Consider the following 27,039-nt stretch of genomic DNA (forward strand, 5'->3'; position numbering starts at 1 on the left):
CTTTGTGCGTTACAAGCCAGAGTCAGATATGCAGATTACCGTGAGACTGCCTGCACAGCACTTCATTCATCCATTCATCATGCACATGAATGATTACGAAGGGAAAACATCCGCTGAGTGATGCCATTAAAAAATCTGTTTGAGGTGAAACATCCTGGGCCCACAATGAGAAACGGCTGTGGACGGACCATCTGCAGCCAAAACCACCAATCTTCCCAAATGTTGGAATCCAGAAAATTTAATCAGAGTTCAGACTTTCTGGTTCCCATTGATCTGCAAAAGATGAGATGAGACGCCAAGTCACACACATTCAAAAACACCTGTTCTCATTTCCATTTCTCGCAATCAGAGATTCTACATTTGCTAAATTTCTCTGATAATGTATATTTTCATCTTTCAATCAATTTCTTCCTCCTTCATAACCTGCACTTATTGTGCATATACATAGAAATTCAATGCTCTTTCTATGAAACAGTTTCTCTCAAGTGCAATACAACATTTGACAGTAGTTTTTTTTTCATAAGAATATTGGTAATATTATTTTATTCCTGTATATTTTTTATCTGTGCCATTGCTTTTGCTGTTTTTGTTTTCATTCTTGCATAAAGTCTTATCTTAGAGAGCAAACTGGATGCTGCAGTGACTCGCTGTTGCCTCTTGAGGTATAAAATGGTATTACAAGACAGGACAGCTGGGCAACACCAGGGCTAGCTGGTTAGCATGCTAACTTCAGTAGAAATCTCCAGAACAGAATAAACAGACGCCTTTGACATAATGTTGATAATTTCAGTTTTCACCCAAATTGTTACATATAGTTCATTTAATGTAACACTTTTATCAACAGCATCAAAAGGCTTGGACAGCTCTACAAATGAATTTTATCAGATGAGTTAAGGACATACAGATGCAGCAGTTATTGTGTTCTGGCAGAGTCTGCTGCAGCTGAAGGACATCATTTTCACACACACTGTGCATATAACACGTACAATGTTGCTGTGTGAAAATATCCATTCAGACCATGTGTTTGATTCAGGACTCAATCCACATCCAGCAAAGCAGCAGCTGGTCCACTCACTGGTTAGACTGGCAGACGTCCACAGTGACACTGGTGGCTATGTGGCTCCACCTAGTGATTCAACCAGAGTCACACACTGAATCCAGGGTCCTACCTGAGGATACTTCAAGTATCAAACGTGAAAATACTCATTGTGCAGAATGGCTGCTTTCACAGTGCTGTTGGCACAGAGTATTATATTATTCTGTTTTTATCATTAATGAATACATATAAGAGCATTTTAATGTTGTAGTTTGTGAATGTGTAGCCAATTCTAAATACTTTGTACACTACAGGATAGTACTGCATCATCATAGAATCATACTGTGTTTTTTCTTTAGCACGTTGTAACTAAAGCTGTCAAATAAAAGAGTGAAACTGAATAGAAATATTCAAGCAAAGTCATCATTTCTGACCTGCTGACTGTCAGATCACCAGGTGAACATTTTCTGGTGAACTCAGATGGCTGAAGGATTATTTATTTATTTATTTTATTTTTTTGGGGGGGGGGGTATTCTGCTTCATCTGCCTTAAACACAAATGACAATCTGTGAACAACCATGTCCAGTGTTGTGTTGATACACCTCTTTAACATCTACCTGGTGACACGTCACACTCCCTTTTGTTTCAATACCTGGAAGTGAGGTGAGGTAAAGGAAAGGGGGGGGGGAGAACAAGGATCTTTACTACAGCTTGAGTAAATGTACTCAGTTACATCCCGCTGGTGGAGCGCGACTGTAAGTTGTAGTACTTATAAAAGACCACCAGGTGTCAGGATTCTCCCACTTTTAGCAGCAAAAACAAACTTTTTTTTTTCACTCTTGTGGACATGTGAGGGAAAGGAGGGACCGCTGAAGTGTGTGTGAGTGAAGAAGTGCGCGTGTATGATTTGTTGTCACACACACACACACACACACACACACACACACACACACACACACACTCACACTGGCCGTCTTCTCTTTGACTGTGTGTGTCACACTGAAGCCACCTGCGGTCAGTTCGCCGCCCCGCTGTCACCTCCAGCGTCACGGACGAGTAACGTGTGCGCAGGCATGTCGGAGTGGACACGGACGGTAACGGTGAGGCACGCGCGGTGTCGACAGGTAACCAGCGTTCACTGAAGAAAACGGGACTACACCTTCACCGCTGCCTCCGCCTCGACAGCCGCTCCTCTTCTCGGACTTACCCGCTTCTCCCGTCCTCGCCGCCGGACTCCACGTCGGTGTTCACCTCGGCAGAAGAAATGTCGGAGGAAAAAACGGACATTCCCAACGAGCTGCTCGGTAAGAAGACGTTAGCCGGCTAACGGTTCGTAACCGTCGGGGAGGCAGTTAGCTTAACTTAGCATAACTTTGTGCTAACTGGCGCTGTTGTTTGTCTCAGTGTAAAGCAAGTCAGCGCCAGTGATTCTGAAGTTATCCAGCTGGTTCACTTTCAGTCTGTACTGAAGGTGAAACTGACGACAAAATCACTGAAAACTTGAGATAAACACAATAAATCACATCAGAGATGTCAAAGATTGAACGTGTATTAACACTTTAAAGCATGATTAAGTTCTTTTAAATCACTAAGAAAGCTGATAAGGTTGATTAAAATGAATTAACAGATATTTAGCCACGACTTTTAGAAGATAATTGTAGAAATGTGGAGGTTAAAACGCCTCAAAGACCTAATTATTCCTAATTAAACGACATTTCTAATGGGAACTGTGGACATGTGAAAGTGACACCACAGAAGAAGAACCCTACAGTTGAATGACAGACGCTGTTATGGGAGCGCACTTTGATTTTTCCTGTATTAACCGGTGATTTGTCGCTCACAGTTGGAGTTTTTCTGTGCTGCTGCTGTGTTTCACTCTCTTTTCGTGGCCTCAGGGCGAGGCTGGCTACCTGAGAGCTTCTCCTCCGCACTTCCTTATCTGCAGTGGGGGAGAGGGAAAGCTTGGGAGGGTTTGGGGGAGTGTCCTGTGAAATTCCTTTGGATTGTGAGATATTATCAGCGCAGACCGCCTGGATGACTGAGTGTCAGGGAGACAGAGGGCCAAAGAGCTTTGAGTGGCTGTGATTATGCTGGAGAAAGTAGCCCAAACTGTTGACTTTAGGGTAAACATGGCGCTGATTGCTGAAAAGCTCTGCAGTCTGCGTAAATTGACTTTTGGAGGGTGATATTTTTGGGCCGAAGCAGCACCTGGTAGTTTGGTCCACTATCTTGATATAAGTAACAGTGGTAGGTAATGGCAGGGGTAATAATACTAACAGACTTTATTTGTGTGGCACCTTTCATGCAGCAAGAAATCACATGCAGCAAGTGAATGCTTGAAAAGACAGAATGGACGTTAAAACAGCTAAAAAATGAATGCAATATAAGATGGAGAATAAATCCACTTGATAATGAAGACAATGCAGAATAAAATAATGAAATACAGGTCAAAAGAGATTACAAAGAATGCATAAACTCAAGTGAAACAGAACATTTTTAAAGGAGTGCAGCAGGGCATCAGCGCGAGGCAAAGCACAAAGGTTCAGGCCTGAATCAGGAAGTCACAGCTAGTTAAAGGCTAACGTGAGGAGATCAGTTTTCAGCTTTATTTTGAAAGTATTCAGCGAGCTGCTCCCCTGATGTCTGTAGGTATTGTGCTCCAGAGCTTTGGGGTGAATCTCCAGTTTTCTTTAGACTGTTGTTGGAAACCTCCAGTAAAGCAGCAGCAGACGATCGCAGTGTTCTTGAACAACAAACGAGGGAGTCAGCGATGATGGAAGAGCCTTAAAACCTTGCTCCCTACCGGTTTGTTAATCTGGACTGTTGTCTTCACGCAGACTGCTCCTTTTACAGGACTGACATTAGAAATCAAAAGCAAAGCCAGCGCCGGGCTGCTGAGGCTGACTCACAACCCCGTGCTCCCTGTTAACGGCGTCTGCGGCCCGATCTCACGCTGTACGCCACCGGACCGGCTGATGAATGGGGCTTTTTGTTGCTGTCGGCTTTAATAGGACAGACTGACCTAACGCTGCTCATCAGCACTGTTTGGAAACTAAAGGAAAAGGTTATTAGGGCTCAGAAGCTGAGCGAGGATGGTCCAGGAAGGTTGAGCCTTTGAATCTGACGTGGAAAAAGGGCTGACGGCCCTCACTGATGCCATCGTTACAGCAAAGCAAAGCCAGCTAAGGAACAGACGTGATAACTTTGGTATAATTCAGCAAATATGTAAACAAACACGTAAAAGCTAATCACAAATATCACAGAAAACGTCTTCAGATTACTCGTTTTGTCCCACCGATTGAGCTCACAAAGACGGAAGACAGAGAAAAGCAGTTTGAAGTCAGAAAATATTTGACCTTTTTGCTCAGTTATCGAAGAGTTGCAGATTAAATTTCTGTCCACTGATGAATGAAATAATTGACCTCTCGTTCAGGTGAACTGTGACACCTGAGCTGTTTTTAAGTCTTTAGTTATTCACATCATGTTCAGTCACGTCTGCAGACCTTCCTCCTCCTCCTCCTCCTCCTCTCTGACGTCACCTGGTGTTTCCTGCATCTCCGCTGGAGTCCACCAAATAACTTACAACATCATCTGGAATTAAATTACAGATTTAGCTTTTTTTTAACGTTGTTGGCAACTCATCAAATATATGTCTGTTCATTTTTAGACGTTTTGATGCACAAATGTGCATTCAAAGATGAATAAAACGTGATCATCATCATCATCACAAACACCTGCTGTGAGAGAGAGCTGTCATTTCAGTCCACAGTAGTTTGAATTCTGCTTCATGTCCCATGTGGTGCAGTGATAGTTGAAACACTCTGGATGTTGGAAAGAGTCGGAGCAGTGGGACAGAGAGAGGAGCAGACTTCACGTCAGGGCTGGGATCTCCTCGGTTTTACACCAGCGGCTTGGACGGAGGGAGAAGTCCATGTGTTTCCCATCAGGCTGCACGCCGCTTCGTGTTGTAATGTTTTCATCCTCCTCATGACCTCATCATGTGTCCGAGCGCAGGGAGGAGGAGGAGGAGGAGGAGGAGGAGGAGGAGGGCAGCATGATGTCATGAAGGCGGCTCTGCGCTCTCATACTCATCAGTACTCTCTGCCATGCACACACACTCTCACACTCTGCTTCTATATTTCACCTTCGCTTTGCCTCCTTCTTCATCTGGACTCCCTGCTGTTCTCTGCCTCTTCCTCTCATGCTCTCCTTCTCTCTGTCTGTTACTTAATCCTCATAACTCCTGCTTCTTCGCCCTCCTCCTCCTCTATTTTCCCACCGCTGCTATAAAAGTGGAAAAGCAGCTGAGGTGCACCATACCTCCACAGACCTTCTGCTCGGGTTGAAGACAGCCACATGAACGCAGGTAGACTCCAATCTGTCAAATCAGGCAGGAACACACCATCTTTAGTGTCTCAGCTCGAGACGGAAGGATGTCCTCTATAACACGAGACGCTCTGTAGACTAGACTTTACATTTACAGAGGCTTCACACTGAGGAGCCACAGCTCGCTCCGTGGTGGAGGTCTGATGGAGATCATGCTGTGAGCTGTGAACATCAGTACACTCACAGGAAGTAACGGGAGCACAGAAACAGTTTTATTCTCAATTAAAGCGACAGTACTCGCCTACCAAACAGCTCATGACGACGGCTGTCTTGGTATCTGATGTGATGTCGCCTTCTCAGTGAGGTATATCTAAAATGTTCCGCTCTGTAAAGCACAAAAAACTAGAGGTGAGACCTTCTGTCATAGATCAGGTGAGAGGAAGCTCCAGGTTACTGATGGTTAAGTTCCCATTATGGAAAAGAGCTTCAAGGCCATCTTTGCTTACATGTTGTTTTATTAAAAATGGAAGAAATCAGGTTCACGTGAGCTTCTGCACGAACACAACTGGAAGGATTTCCAGGGCATAAAGACGTGTTTGAGAGGATTTCTGTGAAGTTTGTCAGCTTCCTGTTGGAGTCAGAGTTTCATGATGGATGACAGAGATGATAAATACCGCAGATTATAAATCACAGCAGATGTTGACGGATTTTATTTTGAGGAAAGAGCTCAGAAGGAGCCTTCAGACATTTTAAGGAACATTATCTTGTCTGATTTCTGTTTGCCACACTGAAGGTCGCTGTGCAGTTTCACTGTGCAGTCGTTTGCATGGACTCACATGGATGAACACAGTAAACATTTTAAGGCGCAGAGAAACACCACATCACATCACTTCCACTTTAATTAAACCCTTGGTTAGAATCGGAGGTGTGGCGCCCGGCTCTGTTTGTGGCGCCCCGCCAGCCGAGCGCTGCAGAAGGAGTCCGACCCCTCCAGCTGTGGTGGGCTTAATTGTCAGGTGTCGCGTAACCTTGTTGTCGACCTCCTGTCTGTTGTAGAGAGCGTGCGGGAGGCGGTGGGTCGGAGGGTGAAGCTGACCCTGAGGCGCAGAGTCCAGCTGGAGGTCAAAGGTGACAAGGTGGAGAAGAAAGTGCTGGTAAGTGACAGCTGTTCACTTCTAAACTGTGTGAATGTGAATACATGTGGCCTCAAGTTTCTCTGACAGGTTTTGGCCTGTGGACGCTCTGTTCCTCTGAAAAGGTGAGTGTTCCCACCTGAGACGCACCGCAGGTATCTTGAGGCAGATTTTAATACCCCGAGAATCATCACTGCAGCCGTGGCGTGTCTGTCAGGATCAAAGCTAGCATGGAGAACAGCAGGACGAACACAGGGCTGCTCTGCACACACCTGAAGGTGTTCTACCTGCTGCATGTGCTTGCATGTCTGTGATTGGCCAGCACACTGAAATGCATCAGCCCCTTCACGACACCTCTGCTCATTGACGTAAATGAGGATCATTAGCGTTCTTCCCTCACTGGAGCAGCTGACTTCCTGCACACACGAATGCCATGAAGATAAATCTCTGCAGGACTTTGAGACCTCCTGACTTTTACTGGGCCAGCTTCTAGTTTCTGATATGACATTTTAGGGTGTTTGTGACTCTCAGATGAATATGTTGGCTTGTAGTCGCTCCACAGCTCAGCTCTGTTCCTGGAGGCTTGTTTGACAGCAGAGACACGCAGTAACAGCTCAGAGACGCTCAGCTGTGGAGAGCTTTCTGCAGAGGGACACCAGCAGGCTGGGCTCTGTCTCGTCCTGACTGGAGCTGCATGTGGTTGTTAAATACTTTCAGTGACTGCGGCTACAGTAGCTCAGTCTGAGAGGAGCTGCTGCTGCTGTGAGTCATGATCTGATGGCCAGCGTCTGTCTGTGGATCACACCACTGCTTCCTTGTTTTCCTCGGCAGCTGCACGCACACACACTGGCAAACTGCATCGGCACGTTCACCGACTTCCTCACAGGAGTTTGGAACCTGGCCACAGGTGTTGTCTGCCATGCCAGTCCTCATGCGAGGGTCAGCGTAGCATTTGTTTTCAAAAGACTGACATCAACATGAGAGGAAACATGGCACAGATTTGGTGAAATAGGCTCCTGGCTCACAGTCGGCTCTCCAGTCCACCCCAGAGGTGTTGGACAGGGTTGAGGTCAGGCCAGTCAAGTTGTCCCACACCAAAGCGTCTCTTTATGTAGCTGTGTTCTTCATGGGGCATTGTTTTGTTGAAACAGGAAAGACCACCCCCACGCTGCTGTCATCTCAAATATCACAAAGATTTCTGGTCTTGGGTTGAATCAAGGAGTCCAGCCCAAACCGTGGATCTCTGCCCCAGATCTGCAGTGCAAAGTATCTGGTTTACAGAGGTTTTCACCGTGAATCTGGAGGCTTCCCATGACTTCCTGTCAGCCAAACCTCTGACTAATGCTGCAGCTTCATCTGTCCTCAAGCTCCTTCATGTGTGCATCATGAACGACACGACAAAGCTACAGAGCAAGACTTGCTATACTGAAACAGGAAGTGATGTTTAAATGTGGGCTGATCACCTGTTTTTTATTTTTGACTGCCAAGAGTCTGTTAGATCAACAGTTTTAGTAGAATTTCAGGACCTCTGCTTAAACCAGGAACCAGGAAGTGCAAACACATTTTACATTTCTTTTTTCCCACATTTCGTTTCCTTTGACCACATACCACAGCTCTGCAGAATGTGACTGCAGCTCCTGTCAGGACTTGACTGAGCTCACACACACACACACACACACACACACACACACACACACACACACACACACACACACACACACACACACACACACACACACACACACACACTGGGGCGTATACACACCACATTCCACAGCTGTAGACCAGCAGATTAAAACCATGCTATAATTTCTTGAAATGAGGCAAAACACAGCGCGCTAAAGGCTCCACGATAATGTGTCGGGCGGGTTTGTTTTCATTTGTTTAAAGAAAATTAAGTACAGATTGTTTCCTGAATCACATCATAAGAAAAACAAACTCCGTCAGAGGAGAGAAAAGAAAGCGTCTCTGAGCCAAAAGCGAGAGCAAACTCAGCTGACACCTCAAAGGTTGAAGACGCTGCAGTGTGAGGATCAGGATTTGATGTGAAGTGGCTCTTTGACCATCATTTATTCACCTCAGTCTGATCTGAAACCACCACACCGAGAGCCTCCGATGAAGCACCTGAAGATGCAGACTTCTGGTTTCACCGCTAACGCAGATCTTCATGGATGCAGCCAAGCAGTAAACCTGGACTCCAGGCTCTTTAAGGCGCCTTCAGGAACCTTTCTGGGACCACAGCAGCCCTGCTGGTCTGCCATGTTCATGTCACATCACCTGAATCAAGACCCCTGAGCATCAGACAAAGCTTGCAGTGCATCATGGTCCAGATTTCTCCTCGTTGCTTGCCTGTTTCCTGTTCTCCAGTCTGCCTGTGTGGACTCACCTGCTCACTCACATCTGTGAAGCACCTGAACCAGGAAGCTTCCAGGCTGTATCTTACTGGCTGATGTGTGACCTTCAGCAGAGGTGACCTGGAGTGACCTCTGTGCATGCCACAGCTGGCTCTGCCTCCTCTACCTCCGTCCCTCTCTCTGTCTTAAGCCTCGCTGCAGTGAAGATGTGCTGACAGGGAGCGTTCACCTCACCCCACCTCAGACCAGAACTCAGCGAGCGCCGTCTGCACTCGTGATGAAGATAAGGTCAGTTAGAAGCAGACTGGCGCTGGTTGAGCGAGCAGCCAAAATGAGCACTCGCTCTGTGCCAGGACAGAAGTTCAACACGTGGTGAAATATAATATATATTATTATCCCCGTCAGTGAAAACACTCTGCCAGCTGTGCTACAACTCAGGCTATTTTCTCATGTTTTCTTTTGCCGTGTAAGACCTTCTGACCTCACCGCCTTTCAGGCTGTGCACTGTGTCTCAGGGACACGTACGTCTGGAAGATTGTGTTATTAGAATTGTATGAATCAGCATCCTCAGCTTGAGTGTGAATGTATTTGGACTCAAAGGTGAGCTGATCAGATTTAGGGTTTCAGAGCCATCAGATCCTGAGTTGTGACTCTAATCTTGGGCGTCCACCTTGAGGTTGTGCTGATTGTTCAGATCTTCTGAACTGTGGTTGAACGTGTGTGCGAAGCGTCCCAGCAGCGTCCATATTTGAAGCTTTGCGGTCGACCACGAGCTGATTAGTTGAGCTGATATTGATCTTCAGGTGATTGTTGTTGAAGCTCTCCATCAGTCCTCTGAACTCCTCTGGAAAGACCATCTGTGAGTGAAGACAGCATGTCTCTCACTGGACATTATTGACTGGAGTCAGACCTGTCAGGATGGAGAGAACTTCCTTTCACAACAAATACACCGAATACCTTTAATTTAACTCCTTTGAGGCTTCCCTGCAGATTTTACATGAGGTTACCAGGTCGAGTCTCTCACACGAGTCCAAGTCACCAGTTGTGTCCTTCAGTGAGAAGCTTCCTCTGTCTGTCTCTGTGTCTAATCTGTCTCTGTGTCTGTCCTCAGGCCTTGGCATCACATCGAGCCTATCTGCTGACAGCACGGGTCCCTTCCAAGGTTAGTAAGTGTGTGTGTGTGTGTGTGTGTGTGTGTGTGTGTGTGTGTGTGTGTATCCTCTCTCTACATCTTCATCTTCATTCTTTCCCTCCTCATCCACACAGAAATGCTTTTGTCTCCCTGATCTGTATGCTTCTCTTCTCCTTCCTTATCTTCGTCCTCCTCCTCCTCCTCCTCCTCCTCCTCCTCCTCCTCCTCCTCCTCTTTCTTTGGAGTGTTTCTTGTTTGGTCATTACAGACATGCTGCTGCTCGTTCCTTCAGAGGCCATTTTTTATGCTGTTTTTTTGTTTTTTGTCTTAAATTCTGCATCGACGAGTCCTGACACTTCGACTCTCTGAAGGCGCACACAGGTAGAATCAGGTGACAGACGTGTTGCAGCACGACTCCGGGGATGATCAGTCAGTCCACCACAAATATTTTGACAATCATGGGATGTCAAACATATCTATGTGAGGGTTTGAGTGAAATGTCTTGCTAACTGTTGGACAGATTGCCGTAAAGTTTGATGAAGACGTCCACGTCCCCCTCAGGTTGAACTGCACTCACTTTGGTGACCCTCTGTCTTTGTGTCTAGCGCCATCATCAGGTCACAGTTTCAGCTTGTCCAGTGCTGTTAGCAGCAAAATGTTAGCATGCTAACACGCTAAACCAACGTGGTGAACATGGTACCAGCTGAACATCAGCATGTCTGTACTTTTCTCGTGGCGAACAAAACCCCTGAAAGACCAACGACAGTCAGTCAGCCTGGAGGTACCTGGACTTCTTAGCTGAAGACTGAAAGCAAGGCCCTCAGCTTCAAGCCCATTGGCTCCTGCTGAGGACGTAAAGGAGCATGAAGGAACATGTCCAACAGTCCAACAGTGTGGAGCTCAGAGGCCCAAAGGAAGAAGCCAGAGCAGACTGAACATTCGTTGTTGTTTTGCTCTTTTCAAGGGATTTGTTGACAATAAAAAATAAGTTCATGGACTTATGAAACCTTTTACGTTGCACGCATTTGAACTTTTTCCTCATATCACACTTCATGAACCCACATTAGATCTGCGTCTGTCAGTCCTCCACTTCTTCTTCTCTGTTCTCTTTTTATTTGACTTGATATTTTAGCGTCTCTCTCTCTCCCTCCTGCTTCTGTTTCTCTACCCAGATGTGAACGTGTCCCACCATATGGAGACATCTGATAGTTTTACCCACAATGCAGCTGTGAGAACACAGCCTGTGGGAAAGAAAAACAGAGGGAGGAAGAAAAGTTCAACCTGGAGGGCGACAGACAGAGAGAAAAACACGCTCGAAAGACTACGAAAGTGAAGACCAAATGTCTTCTTAATGCTAGAAACAGTGAGTGACTGTTTAACAGTCAGTTAGTAACTTTTAGCCCATTTTTCAAGACCCTAACCCACTTCAAGAAGGGTCTCTAAATTTCCCGTTCAAAGCTAATTACAAACATTAGTCACCAAATCCTCCTCGCATCTAAACTGAAACCTGAACCTGTGAACTTCCTAGTTTTAAGCTTCATAAAGTGCTGTGGAAATTATGGGTCATCAGAGGCCTGTATTATTAAAAGAGAAGTGAAGCCACGGTTAGACCCGGCTCTAAAAATACTGACGCTCTTTCCTTTTCTCAGACCGGCTCTCTGGTAACCCTCCAGGATTTTTTTGGCGTCTCACTAATGAGTGTGTGAATCAGACCAGACAACATATAAATAAGCAGGAGAGCGAGACGCAGAGGAGCTGTAGTTTGTTCATACTGAAATTAACTCTGGATGTCGGACCCCCCCCGCCTCCTCCTGCTGAAGTGTCAGATGATGATAGTAAATATAATTTTCTCTAAAGGTCTCTGCTCTCCCTCGTGGCCTCCTTGAGTGAGATGTCATTCTGATTGGTTCTTAGAAGCAGGAAGCTCCCACAGCTGAGGAAGACGAGTTTGCATTGTTAGCTGAAGCACAAATTATACTTTCTGCATCTGCGTGGTCACGAGGGTTCATGTGACAAAGATTCTGCCAGCCAAAACCTAAGACTGCATGCAGCAGGGCTGTCAAAACCAGCCAAAGCACGTCGGTTTGAACCACTGGAATATCGATTTTTGTGCATTAAGACGGAAAACTGATAGCAGAGACGTACCACTTGTATATTATTTCAACCTAAACGTCTTTTGAAAGATCTGCATGCCCAAACTTTACAAAATAAACAAATAAAATGCAGACTTTTCTGAAATTGTTCCAGTATTGAAGAGCGCTGCAGCCACAGAGCAGGCTGCAGTTTAATCCCTGCAGGTGTTTGTGCACCGTCAGTGTACGTCCACTCAAAGTGTTTGTTTTCGCCACTGGCAGCTCAGATTGTTAGAATAAGTGTCTGAAAACATTGTTGGAAAGGATCCCTGCAGAGATACCTTTCAGGTCGAGAGTGAGATGGGCTGTGCGTAACCAGAAACAGCTGTTCAAGTGCCGTCACTGAAGCCACCGGACTCCATTCACAAAAACAGTGATTTTATCGTCGTAAAATGCACTTCAGTCAAAAGAAACTAAAACAAAATAAATGATTAACTTAAGCTCCTCTTCTTCAACCGTCTCACACTGAGTTTAACACTGTCGGACGATGTGTTGCACATAAAGAAAGAAGTTCAAAAACAGCAAAATACGTGAAACTGAAACAGCCTCCCTCTGCCAGCTGACCCCTGATCTGTTGTTCCACACTGGGCCAGTGGTTTGTCTAAGTGTGTGTGTGTGTGTGTGTGTGTGTGTGTGTGTGTGTGTGTGTGTGTGTGTGTGTGTGTGTGTGTGTGTGTGTGTGTGTGTGTGTGTGTGAGAGACTCAGACAGAGGGTGGTTTGTTCCTCAGTGTGTACTGTCCCGGCAGAGGGAGAAAAAAGACAATGGAGGAATTTAACAGCTGGCAGGGAAAGGAGGGAGGGGGCACTCTTTCTTCATGCCCCTCGCCCTTCCTCTCTCTTCTTCTCTCATTCTGTTTCATTCTCTCACTCCCTTTTATTCTCTTGCTCTGTCACTGTAATTTTCTCACTCTATTTCTTATTATTTTCCTCTCTTTCATCACTTCCTGTGTCGTTCTCTCTCTTTCTGGCAGACGCAGCAGATGAAGGTCCAGATTTATGTCTCCTCCGCCGTCCTCTCGCCTCTTTCTCCCACTTTTTAGTCCCTTTTAATTTTATCACATAATCTTTTATTCATTCTCTCTCCTCCATCTTTCTCTTTCTCTTTAATACCTCCCCCCTCTCCTTCCTGTCTCCGTCTTTGTTTTTCTCCCTTCTTTCCTCCCTTTCACTCGCTCTTTTGGCTCTAAGTTAAGAATCCACTTTTATTTTTACTGTCTGTCTCTCTGGATTCAAAGGGAAATGTGTGTGAGCTCAGCTCCAGACATTTGTTCTGCAGACTATTTGTAGCTCGTGTTTTTACATTCCTGTTGTGGCAGCCATTTTTTTCCTATCCCCAAGGTTTGCTCTTAAAGTTGTTAAAGTAAGAACGCCCAGCTTCATATCAATATGTCTGTTTCTGATCATTAAATAAAAAGTGCGTGTGCATCACGGCTCTGCTCAGACCTTTGTCCGCCATGGAGGAGCACGGGACAGATTTCTCTTTGGGATTATTGATAAAATATTATGTCACTGTGACACAATCAGCCGTCTCGTCTTAAGCTGCAAAACCCCAAAACAAGTCGGAGCTTGACGAGCGTCGGCTAGCAGGCAGCAGCCGCGCTTAGCAAAGATGTTGATGCTAAAGCAGACATGAGACGCCGTCCTCTGCCCTGTAGCCGCAGCCTCACTTTGTCTGGTATGAGCATGGCGGCTGCTGTTAGCGTGTTTCTGGAGTCTTCAGTTTGCTGACTTCGGTGGACAACACGTTAGCATTTAGCTTCATCCCATAATTGTCAGTTCCAGCCACGGCGGCTGCTGCTCAGCAGAAGGTACACACTGCAGGTCTGCTTGATGCACAGCATGGCCAAAAGTGTGCGGACACCTGAGCGTTCCAGCCGTGTGATCGTTGTACACCTCATTCCAAAACCACGAGTGTCACCGTGCTGCTCCAGCAGCCTCCACTCCTCCGGTTTCAGTCTCTCCACCAGATGTTGAACCTGGCTACAGGGATTTGGACAGGAGAGTCAGCGAAGTCCAGCACTGATGACGGGCGATCAGGTCTGGCTCATGGTCAGCGTTCCAGTTCAGCCCAAAGGTGCTGGAAGGGTTTGAGGTCAGGGCTCTGTGCAGACCAGTCAAGTTCTTCCACACCAAACTGGGAAAACAGGGAGGAGACAAACAGGAAAGGAAGAACATGCCGCAGCAATAAGATTTCCCACAGCCTCAGACGGATATACATGCTAAACTTTGTGACCAATCACAGAGCAGGCACGGCTGGCTCAGACCTTCAGGCCCCATCTGTTAAATTCAGTTGTTGCTCTGAAATACAGCTGTTGGCTCAAACACTATCTTTCTATATCACATTTCACCTCAGAGGTGAAGCTCGACATGTGGAGTGTTTACAGAGCACAAGCTGCGCACATTAGGAGAAGACAGCACACCTGAGAGCGTCTACGTCACCTGAAGTCACAGGTTTCACATCCAGTCTGTGTCTGCGGAACATTTCCTGGGAAAGTCCTCCGCTTCTCAGGAAGAGGAAAGTGAACCAGTTTTAGTGGAACAGAAGTTCTCCTCTGGGACACATAACTGTCCAATAGTGATTAGTCAAAGCAGCAACACGAGAAGCCAGCGGGCTGTTTGTGTGTTTTCCCAAACCCCGACATTTCGAAATGTAAGATTAGCTTCATGTGTTTACTGCTGCGTTTCATAACGCGTCTCCTCCTTCTTGTTTTAGGTCGAACACTCCTTCAGCTACTTGGACATACAGGGAATCAGCAGCAACAAGCCCACTCAGGTACACACCAACAAAAAGCATTTACACACACAAACACACCTGACACACCTGGCCTGCAGCTTAAGAGTTACACACAAACACACAGATAAGAAGAGCGGTCGCCCACGCTTCAGACTGACTGATTGATGGGTTAAATTTGTATGTTTGGGAGTTGAGACATTTCTACTTCAAAATGTGCTCAGCTGTTTGTGGTCGTTCTAAACAGGTCAGATCAGTAAAGTATCACTCACCTGCTCAGTAAAAACAAACCTTAATGGCAGCATGGCCGCCTTCGTCGCCTCAGACCTCTCAGTCTTTCGTCTCTCGCTCCTCTGTGTGCGTCGCCCCCTGCAGTTGGTGCTGGAGTATGAGCGCGGCCCCTGGAGCCTCCGGCTGGGCTCGCTGGAGGAAGTGGACGAGGTGATCGCTCACATCGGCAGCTGCCTGCACCGGATCTGCCCCGCCGGCTCACCTGTGTAGGTACCACCGAGAGCAGGGAGGCAGGGAGTACTTCAGGGGCTCTCAGAGCGTGGGACAAAGGAACGCTCAAGCTGTACTTTACATGTGTATTAAGAGGCGAGGTAGACTTTAAACGCTGCACATCACCTGTAACCTGAAAGGGAAATTAATAAGTAAAAGAGTCTGCTGGTTTGTCCTTCAGTATAAAGCATCAGGCTGTCGTTTACTAGCTGCTGTAAAGTAGTGAATGCTCACTGCTTCTGTCCTCTCTGTCGCTGTTGGGTGCAGCGTGTTTTTCAGACATTCGTGGATTTTAGATGTTGACGTTTCTCTTCTTCTTCCTCGTCTTCTTCGCCCCTCTGTCTCTCCCTCTCTGTAAGGAAGGAAGGTGATGAGGAAGCTGAGTTTGAAGCCTCCGGAGAGGACGGCGGCGCTGCAGGCCGTCTGGGACGAACAGGGCTCGGCGGATCTGGGACCGTGCGGTAAGTCAGCCTCAAAGTGTGACGAATAAATCCCGTCGAGTGTTTGAAGTGCCTCTGTGTAAATGCTGAATGTCTTGACTCGTTGCAGGCGGGTTCTCCCATCAGTACTGGTGTGTGTGTGATTACCTGGGTCTGCCGTACAGAGAGGAGGTCCAGTGGGTCGGTGCCGGAGACAGAATCGTCTTTTTGACTTCCGCTTTTTTCTGTTTCCTGTTGTCTTTATATACTTCGCTCTGTTTCCTGTTTTCTGTTTCTGACTCACCTTTAGGTGTTTATTCTTCTGCCTTTTCTCTCCCACTTCTTCTTTGCTCACTTTATGCTTCTTTTTCCTCGGTTTAATATTAGTTTTGTTGTTTTGGGCTTCTGTTGCTTCCTCACGTGATCTCTTCATCTCGTCCTCCTCTGCTTCTTGTTTTTTCTTCTGCTTCTTTTTCTTCGACTTCTTCAACCACCTGTTCTAATCTTTTATTGATCTTCTCAGCTTTTTTTGTTGCTTCTGTCAGATTTTGTAGCTGTAAAGTTGCATCTTCTCTTCAAGCTGCACTCGTTCGTGTTTCTGTCGTCTTTGTTTTTTTGTGTTGTACCTGAACTCATCATCTCACCTGTGTGATGTTCACCTCCTCCAGGATGTGGACACCATCTATCTCACCCAGGACACCAGAGAGCTCAACCTGCAGGACTTCATCCACCTGGAGAACAGGTATGGTTCATCATGTGGAGTTCATGAGAAGAAGAAGAAGAAGAAGAAGAAGAAGTTTCTTCTCATCTCTCTGTAGAATATACTGTCTGACAGCTGCATGTGTAATGCTCTTGTTGTGTTTTTCTCTCCTCTGCAGGGATCTGGTGGCGATCATAGCAGCTCTAGAGCACAACCAGTGGTTCACTAAACTCTCGGCCAAAGACTACAAACTGGTAACATGAACACAAACAGCTGAGCGCCGGCGAGCCGAGCAAAACACTGACTGCACAAAATAAAGATATGTGAGATGGAAATGACATTAAAGGCTCGTGTGTTTCTGCCAGTCGACAGATGTGTGCGACCAGATCCTCCGAGTGGTGGCTCGGTCTAGCCGGCTGGAAGAGCTGGTGCTGGACAACGCTGGGCTGAAAAGGTCAGAGGTCAAGTCTTAGAGCTGATGACGTGGTCCTGATTCTCCCAGTCAGCTGATCACAGTGACACATTTATTTTTTTTTCTCTCTTTAGGACTCTTCATACACATAGTAAATAAACTTCTCCTTCTTCTTCTTCTTCTTCTTCTTCTTCTTCTTCTTCTTCTTCTTCTTCTTCTACAGTGATTTTGCTCAGAAACTGGCCGGCGCTCTTTCGCACAACCCGGCCTCCACGCTACACACACTCAACTTGAGCAACAACTCACTGGAGGACAAAGGTTATAACATGTGTGCCCGCCCACACACACACACACACACACACACACACACACATACACACACACACACGCACACACACTTCTTGATATAACACATTAGATATGTTTGTGTGGACATTGTCAAGTTGTCCTTGTTGACGTATTTGCATTTGAATGATCTCTAATGATTTCAAATGTGGATCTATACACTCACACACACACACACACACACACTCACAGTTCACCCTCTCAGGGGGAGTCCTGCGCCCTCTGGTGGCCATGTTGGAGCCCCTCAGCTGTGTGAAGTGACTGGACGTGTGTCTCTTTGTGCAGGTGTTTCTGCTCTGAGCGCTCAGCTGGCCAAGCTGCCGATGGGTCTGAAGCACCTGAACCTCTGCAGGACCTCCATGTCTCCTAAAGGTGGACACACAGAACAGCAGCGATGTGGTAACACTTGATTATTGTCCTGCATTCTTTTTTCTAGACGCTGCGTTTGTCATTTTCTGCAGGTGTGAACAGCCTCTGTCAGGCTCTGTGTGCCAACCCGGCCGTCTCCTCTGCCCTCACACACCTCGACCTATCAGGAAACTCGCTCAGAGGCGACGACCTGCAGGTACGCAGCCGCCTCTGCTCCTCCTGTCACGTCCAAGATTAACTCTACGAGTCCACTGATTTTAAGTTCCTCCTCTGAGGCTTTCAGGTTACAGCAGCCATGTGTTTGTGTCCATGTCTAAAGTGTGTGTTTCCTGCAGCACCTGCACAGCTTCCTGAGTCACTCGAACTGTCTGGAGACTCTGGATCTGTCCAACAGCGACTGCTCGCTGGAGCAGGTAAGAGCAGCTCATCCTCCGTCACACAGGTGGCGCTCACACTCTGGAGGAGGTGAAGTCTGATTGTAGTGTTGTGCAGTTTCAGCCTCTGTCGCTAAAGTTGTGTGTTTTATAGGTGTGTGCGTCTCTGCTCAGAGGATCTCTGAAGCATCTGTCTGTCCTCAACATGTCAAAAACAGTCTTCTCTCACAGGTCAGATATTACACATGTCCTCCCAACAGCAGACGCTGCAGACAACGACAGAGCAGCATTCAACAAATGTCCCCATAAAATATGGTTTAAATGTACATTGAACTAACAGTCTGAGACGATGTAGTCGTCTTTGTTCAGAGGTATCACTGTAACACGTTTCTCCTCTTATTCACACAGGAAGTGTAAAGAGATCTCTTCGTCCTTTAAGCAGTTCTTCAGCTGCGCTCAGGCTCTGAGCTCAGTGAGCCTGTCAGGAACCAGACTGCCGCTGGAGGCTCTGAAGTAAGAAAATATCCCCTGAAAGCTGATTTTACCGAGAGGCTCGCTGTTAAAGCAGAGCTGTCGTATTTCAGTTCACTCAAGTCTGAACTGTGTGAAAGTTTCAGTCTGGCTTGTTGCTATGAGGTGAGCTGCTCTCTGTCAGCCGTTAAACTGAGTCTGATCGCTGGCCTTCCTCTGCAGAGCGCTGCTGCTGGGACTCGGCTGCAACCCAAACCTCAGTGACGTGTCTCTGGATCTCAGCTGCTGTGAGGTAAAACTTCAACACGCTGTGACGACGTTCATAGAAAGAAAGAGAACGAAGGAAGCGTGAATGTGCTGACACATCCAGACACACAGACAGATCCCTGATCAGTGTTTGTGTCACCATCTGACCCTCTTCTGCTCTCAGCTGCGTTCAGGAGGCTCCCAGATCCTGGAGGGCTGCGTCGCTGAGATTCCCAACATCTCCAGTCTGGACATTTCTGACAACGGTGAGGACGTTTTAGGTTTGGAGCGTTTCCGACGCCGCTGTGTGAACTTTGAGTCGTGGCCGCTTCATGTTTCTGTGCTGCTTTGCTCAGGTCTGGACATGGATCTGACTACCCTGCTGGTCTGGCTGGCCAAGAACCGCTCCATCAGACACCTTTCACTGGGCAAGAACTTCAACAACATCAAGTCCAAGTGGGTGACGAACTGACGGCAAGCACTGTCAGCACAAAATGAAATCACAATGATGAAGGAAGAGTCGTAATAATGCAGTTATTTGGTTCCATTTACGTTTTTAACTGAGTTTGTTGGTTTGTCTCTTAATCACATTTTAGTTGTCTTTGATGATGATATTATCATTTTTTCTCCAGGAATGTGGCTGCAGTCCTGGACAACCTGGTTCACATGATCCAAGAGGAGGAATCAGTGCGTGAGACTTACAGCGTTACATCAAAGTCTTCTTCTTTAGAAGTGCTTCAGATGTTTTCTGTCCTGTCGTTCACATCAGTCTCTCTCCTTGTCTCTGCCGGGTCTGTTTCATCAGTTGGGATTTTAAACTGATCCAATAAACAACCTTTTCCCTGCAGCCGCTGACCTCGCTGTCCCTCGCCGACTCCAAGCTGAAGGCCGACCTCTCCATCGTCCTCAACGCTCTCGGCAGCAACTCCTCTCTCACCAAACTGGACATCAGCGGAAATGCCATGGGGGACATGGGGGCCAAGATGCTGGCCAAAGCCCTGCAGATCAACACCAAACTCAGGTGAGCCATTAGAGGACAGTGGAGACGAGAAGGACAGAGGAGTCCAGCTGTCTCTGGATAAAGTGATCAACGACTGACGCTCAGGTGGAAAGTTAGTGAAGTGAAAGTGACTGAAATCACTCAGCGTGGCTCTAACAGCTGATCCCTCTGCAGGTCAGTGATGATCTGAACAGTGATCATTTTTGCCTTTTTAAAAAGTTTTTTTCGTCTCTTTGTTTTGTGTGTGTGTCTGCAGGACAGTGGTGTGGGACAGAAACAGCGTCAGTCCTCAGGGTCTGCAGGACGTCGCTGCTGCTTTAGAGAAGTGAGTATGAAGCAACACGTCGAGGTAGCGCTTTAACAAAAGCCGAGCCAGCGAAAGCTTTCTCCTGATGAAGCCCTGATGTGTCTTTGTGCCTCCATCAGGAACTACACCATCCGCTTCATGCCTGTTCCCATCATGGATGCTGCTCAGGCGCTGAAGGCGAGCCCAGAGAAGACAGAGGACGCCTTACTGAAGGTTGATGTCCTGTTTGTTTAAATCCTTAGAGATCAGTGTAGATGTTTGCAGCTCTGCACAGTTCTCAGTACTCTGTGAGCCCGCAGTGGATTTTATGAAGAGTCCTGTGTTTCCTGATGCAGATGGAGCAGTACCTGCTGAGGAACCATGAGACTCGGAAATACCTCCAGGAGCAGGCGTACCGGCTGCAGCAGGGAATCGTCACCACCACCACGCAGCAGGCAGGCACATCAGCACGCATGCACGCACACCCACACACACACGTATGCACGCACTGACTGACCTCTGACCTCTGTGATCCAGATGGTCGACATGATGTGCGTGAAGGTGCAGGACCACCTGAACTCTCTGAGGTTCACAGAGACCAGCCTGGTCCAGGAGGACATGAAGGTGGCAGAGAACCTCATGAAAGATGCCAGGAACTCCAAGACAGTAAGAGGACACACGAGTTTGAAAACAGTCCCGGGTCAGAAACACTCTCTGATCTCTGTGCTTCACTCCTCCCTCCAGCTGCTCCCCAACCTGTACCACCTGAGGAGCGGGGGGTCCAGAGGAGCGTGCGTGGGAGCCATCCAGGACAAACTGGAGTCGATGGCTGGAGAGGTGGCCAGAGTGATGGACGAACAGCTGCAGGTACGAGCTGCTGTTTGTGTTTACCTTTATCTCGCCTGTGGGATGTAACACACAAGTGAAACGGTTTTAACTTGGCCCTCCCAGACAATGCTGGTGTCCATGGTGGACGCTGCTGAGGGTCTGTGTCCTCACGTGATGAAGAGGAGCAGCCTTCGCCAGGAGCTGCTGAAGGCCGGGGCAGGGAGGATGACCGTGCCTCGCAGCTTCATCACCGCCACGCTGCTGGAGCAGTCCGGGGTCGACATCATCAACAAGATCAGGTCTGGTCTGCTGTGTGTGTGCGTGTGTGTGTGCGTGTGTGTGTGTGTGTGTGTGCGCGTGTGTGTGTGTGTGTGTGTGTGTGTTTACTGGGTTAGTTTCATTTGTGTTACTGCAGCTAATGTGTGATTTCAGGCTGATGAATAGATGTTTTCTCCAGATGTCCGTCATGTGCTTCCACGACAAAGCGGTCTTCTGTGACGTCTGTCTGTCCTGAGTGTGTGTTGATTAGGAGACGTCTTTAACCCGAAACCTCCCCTAGAAACCACTCCTGGGTGTCTCAACCCAAGTGGAAAAATCAGCTTTGATGGATTTTATTTGGTCAAGTTCTGTTCTGTGTTTTATTTCTGTGTTTTGTTTCTTCTGTGTGAAACAGTGAAGTGAAGCTCAGCATGGCGTCGTTTCTGTCTGATCACATCGTGGACGAAATCCTGGAGTCTCTGTCCAGATCACAGCATACTCTGGTGAGTGTCCTCTCTGCCGGTCTGTCTGTCTGTCTGTCTGTCTGTCTGTCTGTCTGTCTGTCTGTCTGTCTTTTTCTGTCTGTTCATCCCTCCGTCCTTCCTCCCTCTGTGTCCAGGCCGACCATCTGGTCGGGAAGACTCAGCCTCTGCTGCGTCAGGAGCCTCAGATGGAGACTGAGGTTCTGGATGAGGTGGTCCTGCAGCCAGAGAACCACAACCAGGAGCAGAAACAAAGCCATAAGCGGGACCAGAAGCACGGGCTGGAGGACATGGACACCTGCATGGTCGGAGAACACAAAACAAACACTGTACCAGCAGTCAGGGTGGCAGTCAAAAATGTTCTGTCATCATTGAGAGTCAATGTGGAAACTCAGAGAAGCATCATTAAAAAGTGAGATAAGAAGCTGTTTTTCCTCTTTAGATGACTCCTAAATCCAAGAGGAAGAGTATCCTGGTCCGGATGCTGCGTCCCGTCTCTGTGGCGTTCGGTGAGTCAGCGTGTAATTCCACTCATTTATCATCTTCTGCTCAGAAATGTACAGTCGGTAAGCAGCATGCAGCCGTGACAGGATGTCTACGCCTCACAGACACTCGTCTGTAGAAACCTTGTTTTCGGGTTCTTTCCTGGACCAGCAGGAGGTTTTCTTTCTCCTGGTGTGTCCTGATTTCATCCACAGCTTGTGCTGATGTCATCCTCTGTTTGCCAGCAGAGATGGAGTTTGACCTGGACAAGGCTCTGGAGGAGGTCCCCATCCACGTCGAGGACCCTCCTCTGCTTCCTCCTCCTCCTCCTCAGCCGTCGGACAGAGCGTCGGCCTACTATGGAGACCTCCCCCCTCCCCCTACTCCTCTGGATACCAAGCCCGTCTGTTTGGGCGAGCTGCCGCCGGTGGAGCACGTGCCGCTGGAGCATCGCACCAAATTCCGCCCGAAACCCAAGAAGAGGACCAAACCCAGCCGGATGCCTGTAGGTCTCCATCAGAGAGACGAGACGTCCCGAATCATCAGTGATGCCGATCTTTGTTTGTTTGTTCTCATGTCTAAATCTGTTAGCAGCAAAATGATGTGACTTTTCTGACAAAGCCAGTGATGACTGTTAAGTTGCAGCAGTTCCAGCTTTTCTCTTAATGCTCGATTTTATTACAAAACTCATTAATTATCAGTAGAAGATGTTCTTCTGTCGTCTCTTCTGTGGCAGCGCTGGTCGTGTTGACCTTGCTGAACATATTCAGCTGTTGAGGTCGTTGTTTCTGCCTCTGATCTCTGTTTCATTGCTGCCATCGGTCTTTCAGCGGGACACCACCCGCAGCTTGGCGCCACAAGAGGCGGAGCAGAACAGCATCATGGGAAAGCTGGACGAGGGTCTGGAGGACTTCTTCTCCAAAAAAGTCATCAAACTCAGCTTCAAGTGAGATTCATACTGAAACTGAAATACGTGTTTTTAGCAGTTTTTTTTTTTTTTTTTTTTAAAGATGGTTGCACGCACACAGTTCCTTCACAGTCTCGCTGTTCCTCCACCCATTAGAGGTGGAGCACAGGCTGTGTTCTGCTCCGTCTTCTGATTCTGGGTCTCTTCTCTTCTCCAGACTTCCCTCTGTGAGAGGTTTGTCCTCCAGCACGCAGGAAGCAGCAGATAAGAAACGTGATTCCAGGAAGAGCGGTTTCTTTAACCTGATCAAATCCCGGACGTCCCGCTCGGAGAAGAGCCATGGAGCTGCCTCCATCACTCCACCCAGCCCTGCCTCCTCCTCCGCCGCTCCACCCTCCTCCTCTGTCAGCCCGGTGACTGAGGAGACGACACAGATAAGCCCCACTCTGCCCATGAAGAGCCCTGGCACGGTGGCAGAGCCCCAGCAGGAGCTCCACAAGGCTCCATCCTTGGACCACACAGATCCTGAGGTGGAGGCTCCTCCGCCCGCCGCTGAACCTGCAGAGGATGAGAAGGAGGAGGAGAATGTGGAGAAGAAGGAGAACCCCCTCATTCCTCGTCACATTGGTGTTCCTGTGATGGGCATGGACCTGCTGGCTGAGATGAAGGCCAGACAGGAGAGAATGGCTGTAAGGAAGGTGGGTGGAGCGCATACGTCAGCATCTCTGAACACATTCTCCACCATCATCATACCACTAAACCGGCACCAGCAGGAAGACGATTAGCGCTTAGCTGTTTGGACGTAGCCACGGGTTTTTATGACTGCCAACATATTTAACATGAACTCTCCATCTGTTTCAGTCTGAGTCACCACCCGTGCTGGAGAAGGTGGAGGGCGACAAAGGTGAGTGTCTGTACTGCTGTTAGCTGTGGGTCTGTTGGAGGTCAGATGTTGTAGTTTCATCATATTTATCTCCAAACCGGTCGTCACCGCGCAGCCAAACCAGACGTCCATCCCGCCGTCCCAGCGGACGCTGATGAGTCCAGACCAGAGCCGGCTCCCCGCTCAAAACCACCCGGCGTCAACCCCAAACCGCCCCCGCCCCAGGCCACCAAGCCCCCGCTGGGGCCCCGCACCTCTGGTCCTCTCAGTCCTGCCAGTCCAACCAGTCCCCGGCCGAGCAGCACCTACGTCACAGGTAGATGAATAGCAGACGTCCCTGTCAGACGGACAGGAGAGGCTTTCCTCTGTTTGTGTTTGAGCTGAAAATCAATTGGTCCTTTCATCGATCTGTCTCAGACGACTCTGCTGAGGCTCCTGCAGGAAACTCGTCTGCCAAAGGACCACTTCCCGCTCCACGCCTGAAGAGGGCGCCGTCAGAGCAGGAGAGAGAGATCACCAGCAGCAGCCCCGCAGGACCCCAGACTCCACAGGACGGTTCGTATCTCAGCGAGCCGTTAGCGTCCCTGAGAGCCCGATGAGGGTCGATTTCAATAAAGAGTACTCAGAAAGAGCCGAGTGATGACTGGTCAGAGGTCAGTTTGGGCTAAAATCAGCGCCTGAGGGATTTGTTAGAGGTAACAGTATCTGCACTGGTCTGAGATCAGTAGTATTTTATTAGAATGTGTTAAATTTGAGGCACATGACTCAGAGCTGTGCGAGCGTCGCCCAAAATGTCAGTCAAACAGGTGACAACTTGTTTAATGAGTGCTTATTTGACGCCTCCACACACCACACACACGCCATCTGAAGCAACGCTGCGTGTGTGTGTGCGTGTTTTTTAACACTCGGCTGGTGTAATTAAAGCTTACTGGAACTATTTTCTTCCATGTAATCAAAAAGACGAGTTGTCTTCAAGATTGTTGTGCAAAACGAGTGTTTTTGAAATCAAAGAGACGCGAGGAAAAGGTCACAGTCGTTTTAGGACGCGTCCGTTAACGAACAGCCTTCAGTGGACAGCTTGTCCTCTGCTGAGGAGCTGCAGTGACGCGTTGATACTGAAATACTCCTAATAGAATAATAATGATAATGTACAGGAATAGATATGGTGGTAATAATCATCCTGTACTCCATAATGTTGACGTTAATGAGACAAAACGAAGGATAGACGATGAGATCAGAGCACAAAGAAACAGAGTTTATTTCCAAACCTTTGTGTGTCATTTTGGCCAAAATAAGATGAATTTTATCATTTTGTGACTGTAAAAGTCAGAAGACACTGTCCTCAAAGCTGTCGTCTTTAGTCTCATCTTCTGCATTGTGAAGGAGGAGGAGGAGGAGTCTTCCTTCTTTCATCATGTGAATCTTTGAGTTAACGTAAACGTCTCTGCTGTCGAACCTCGACGTCACGTTTTCTTGAGTTTATTTGTTGTTTTTGAGTTTCATTTTCTGCGTTTGGTCTCATTTCATCTCTTTGATCAGTGAGTCAGAGGAGACAAACAATGTCTGAAAGAAGAAGACGCATCGTTTTTTTTCTCTTCTTCTCTGGCAGTTGAGTTTCCAGCGGACGGCGATGCGTTCGAGCCGCCCGGCGCCGCGGTTGAACCCGGCGATGGCGGCCGGCAGTGGTCGTCTCTGAAGAGCTCGAGCAGTCCTGCTGCGGCGAGGGAGGACGACCGAGAGCGAGCCAAGTCGCTGCCCGCCTACGGTTCGATATCCGCCTTTCATACAGTACAGACCTCAGCGTTGTCGTCAGTGCAGATCCACTGAACTGTGGACTGGATCAGTTCCACCTCTGAACGCGCTCATGTTTGAAACGTGTCTGCTGTGTGTTCGTTTCCTGGATTCAGGATCAGCCTTGATGGTCGAACACATGTCTTCTGGTTCCAGTCCACCTGTTTGTCTTGCTTCATCTGCGTTTTGTCTCTGTCTCCTCAGTGAGTCCTCCATCTCTGGCAGATACAGATCTCAGTCCAGCTGAGGAGGACGATCCGTCTCCGGGCGCTGATGTCAAGTCTGACAGCAGATCAGAGGACGAGTCTGGAGACGCTCCTTCAGTCTGATTCCAACGAGATGTTTGCAGCCGGCTGTCCCGAAGGACCGTCCTCTGCACCGGAGACGCTGGAGGGACGTCAATCACACACAGTGAAAGCAGAGACAGCGGACAATGATTTATCTTTCTTCTTTGCGTCCTGACCTCGGATGGATCAGTCCTAGCCGTCAAACGGACGCTCCGTCACCGTCTCTGTCCGCAGCTCTGATTGGACCATAAAGAGCAGAGACAATCAGCAGATGTTTGTCCAAAGCACTGAGGACGACTCTGATGCTAATGATGCTAAACTGAAGAGCTGCTGGAGGTTTTATTTCAAGGAAAATCTCAGTTAATCCTGCAAAGATCATGGGAGTTGAATTTGTCTCCTTTTCAAGGGTTTTAATAAAATCAGATTTAAGGACTCAATAATGGAAATACGAGTCAGTAAAATGAGGTTTGAGCTGCAGGTCCTGTTGGCGTTCACGAGCTTTGTCGATTCGTGTCGATGTCTAAATCCACAGAACGACAGGAAAGGTCCACATTTTCTGAAAGGTCTCATATTTCAACGCTACACGCCAGGGAATGTCCATTTGTCCATCTGTCTGTCTGTCTCTCTGTGTGTCCTCAGCTGCCTTCAGGCGTTCAGTCACTTGAACAAACCTCAGTGGGTGGAGACAAAAGGGGCGTCCCCTCTTTGGGCTCCACCCACTGATCTTTATCTTAACCAATGAAATTACTCCTGCCCAAATCCAAAGCAGGACACGTGGCCTCGTCGTACTGCTGCACTTACTGATCGTGGATCAGTGTAAATATGTTCATATGTACTAACCACAGTTTCTAAAATAAATGGGTTTATATCAGTTAAATACTGAGAAATGAGCAGAAAATCAATGAAATGTTCTGTTGAATCTGCCTGAGCTGAGAAACATGGTGATGGTTTTCATTTCACGGGGACTTTTTTTTGTCATTTCTTTTAAAAAATCAGCTTTTTAATCGTAAGTTAAAGAATGTTTTATCTACAGGAGGCTGTCAGATGTTTCTGTCTTTGTATGTTCATACCAATAAATCCTGTTTGACTCCTCGGACTCTCTCCTTCACTCTCCTCCTCTTCCTCCTCCTCCTCCTCCTCCTTCACGCGCTG

The 27,039-nt window shown here is 47.8% G+C and overlaps 1 protein-coding gene across 1 annotated transcript; it reads left to right on the plus strand.

Annotated features, from left to right (window-relative positions):
- The first annotated feature begins 1,984 nt into the window (after nt 1-1,984).
- On the plus strand, nt 1,985-26,982 carry LOC139346277 (F-actin-uncapping protein LRRC16A). Its single transcript, XM_070985270.1, has 38 exons — nt 1,985-2,340; nt 6,419-6,516; nt 9,961-10,011; nt 14,828-14,887; nt 15,221-15,342; nt 15,710-15,807; nt 15,896-15,966; nt 16,434-16,507; nt 16,644-16,719; nt 16,831-16,919; nt 17,101-17,195; nt 17,508-17,594; nt 17,684-17,787; nt 17,927-18,004; nt 18,120-18,196; nt 18,374-18,478; nt 18,659-18,728; nt 18,867-18,948; nt 19,039-19,138; nt 19,315-19,369; nt 19,531-19,703; nt 19,939-20,007; nt 20,109-20,202; nt 20,325-20,423; nt 20,506-20,634; nt 20,713-20,835; nt 20,920-21,095; nt 21,470-21,557; nt 21,674-21,841; nt 21,979-22,045; nt 22,268-22,524; nt 22,850-22,965; nt 23,144-23,624; nt 23,788-23,830; nt 23,925-24,125; nt 24,227-24,364; nt 25,419-25,574; nt 25,805-26,982. The coding sequence occupies exons 1-38, from the start codon at nt 2,301-2,303 to the stop codon at nt 25,927-25,929; spliced, it is 4,335 nt and encodes a 1,444-aa protein (XP_070841371.1). The 5' UTR covers nt 1,985-2,300; the 3' UTR covers nt 25,930-26,982.
- The last annotated feature ends 57 nt before the right edge of the window (nt 26,983-27,039 follow it).

Source organism: Chaetodon trifascialis, chromosome 17, assembly GCF_039877785.1.
Source record: "Chaetodon trifascialis isolate fChaTrf1 chromosome 17, fChaTrf1.hap1, whole genome shotgun sequence".
Classification (NCBI taxonomy): Eukaryota; Metazoa; Chordata; class Actinopteri; order Chaetodontiformes; family Chaetodontidae; genus Chaetodon; species Chaetodon trifascialis.

Excerpts from the sequence above, each read along its gene's own strand:
- LOC139346277 (XM_070985270.1), top strand. The coding sequence starts at position 2,301 with ATGTCGGAGGAAAAAACGGACATTCCCAACGAGCTGCTCG. Across the intron at positions 19,370-19,530 it reads TGATCCAAGAGGAGGAATCA|CCGCTGACCTCGCTGTCCCT; the intron begins GTGCGTGAGACT and ends TTTTCCCTGCAG. Across the intron at positions 21,096-21,469 it reads GACATCATCAACAAGATCAG|TGAAGTGAAGCTCAGCATGG; the intron begins GTCTGGTCTGCT and ends TGTGTGAAACAG.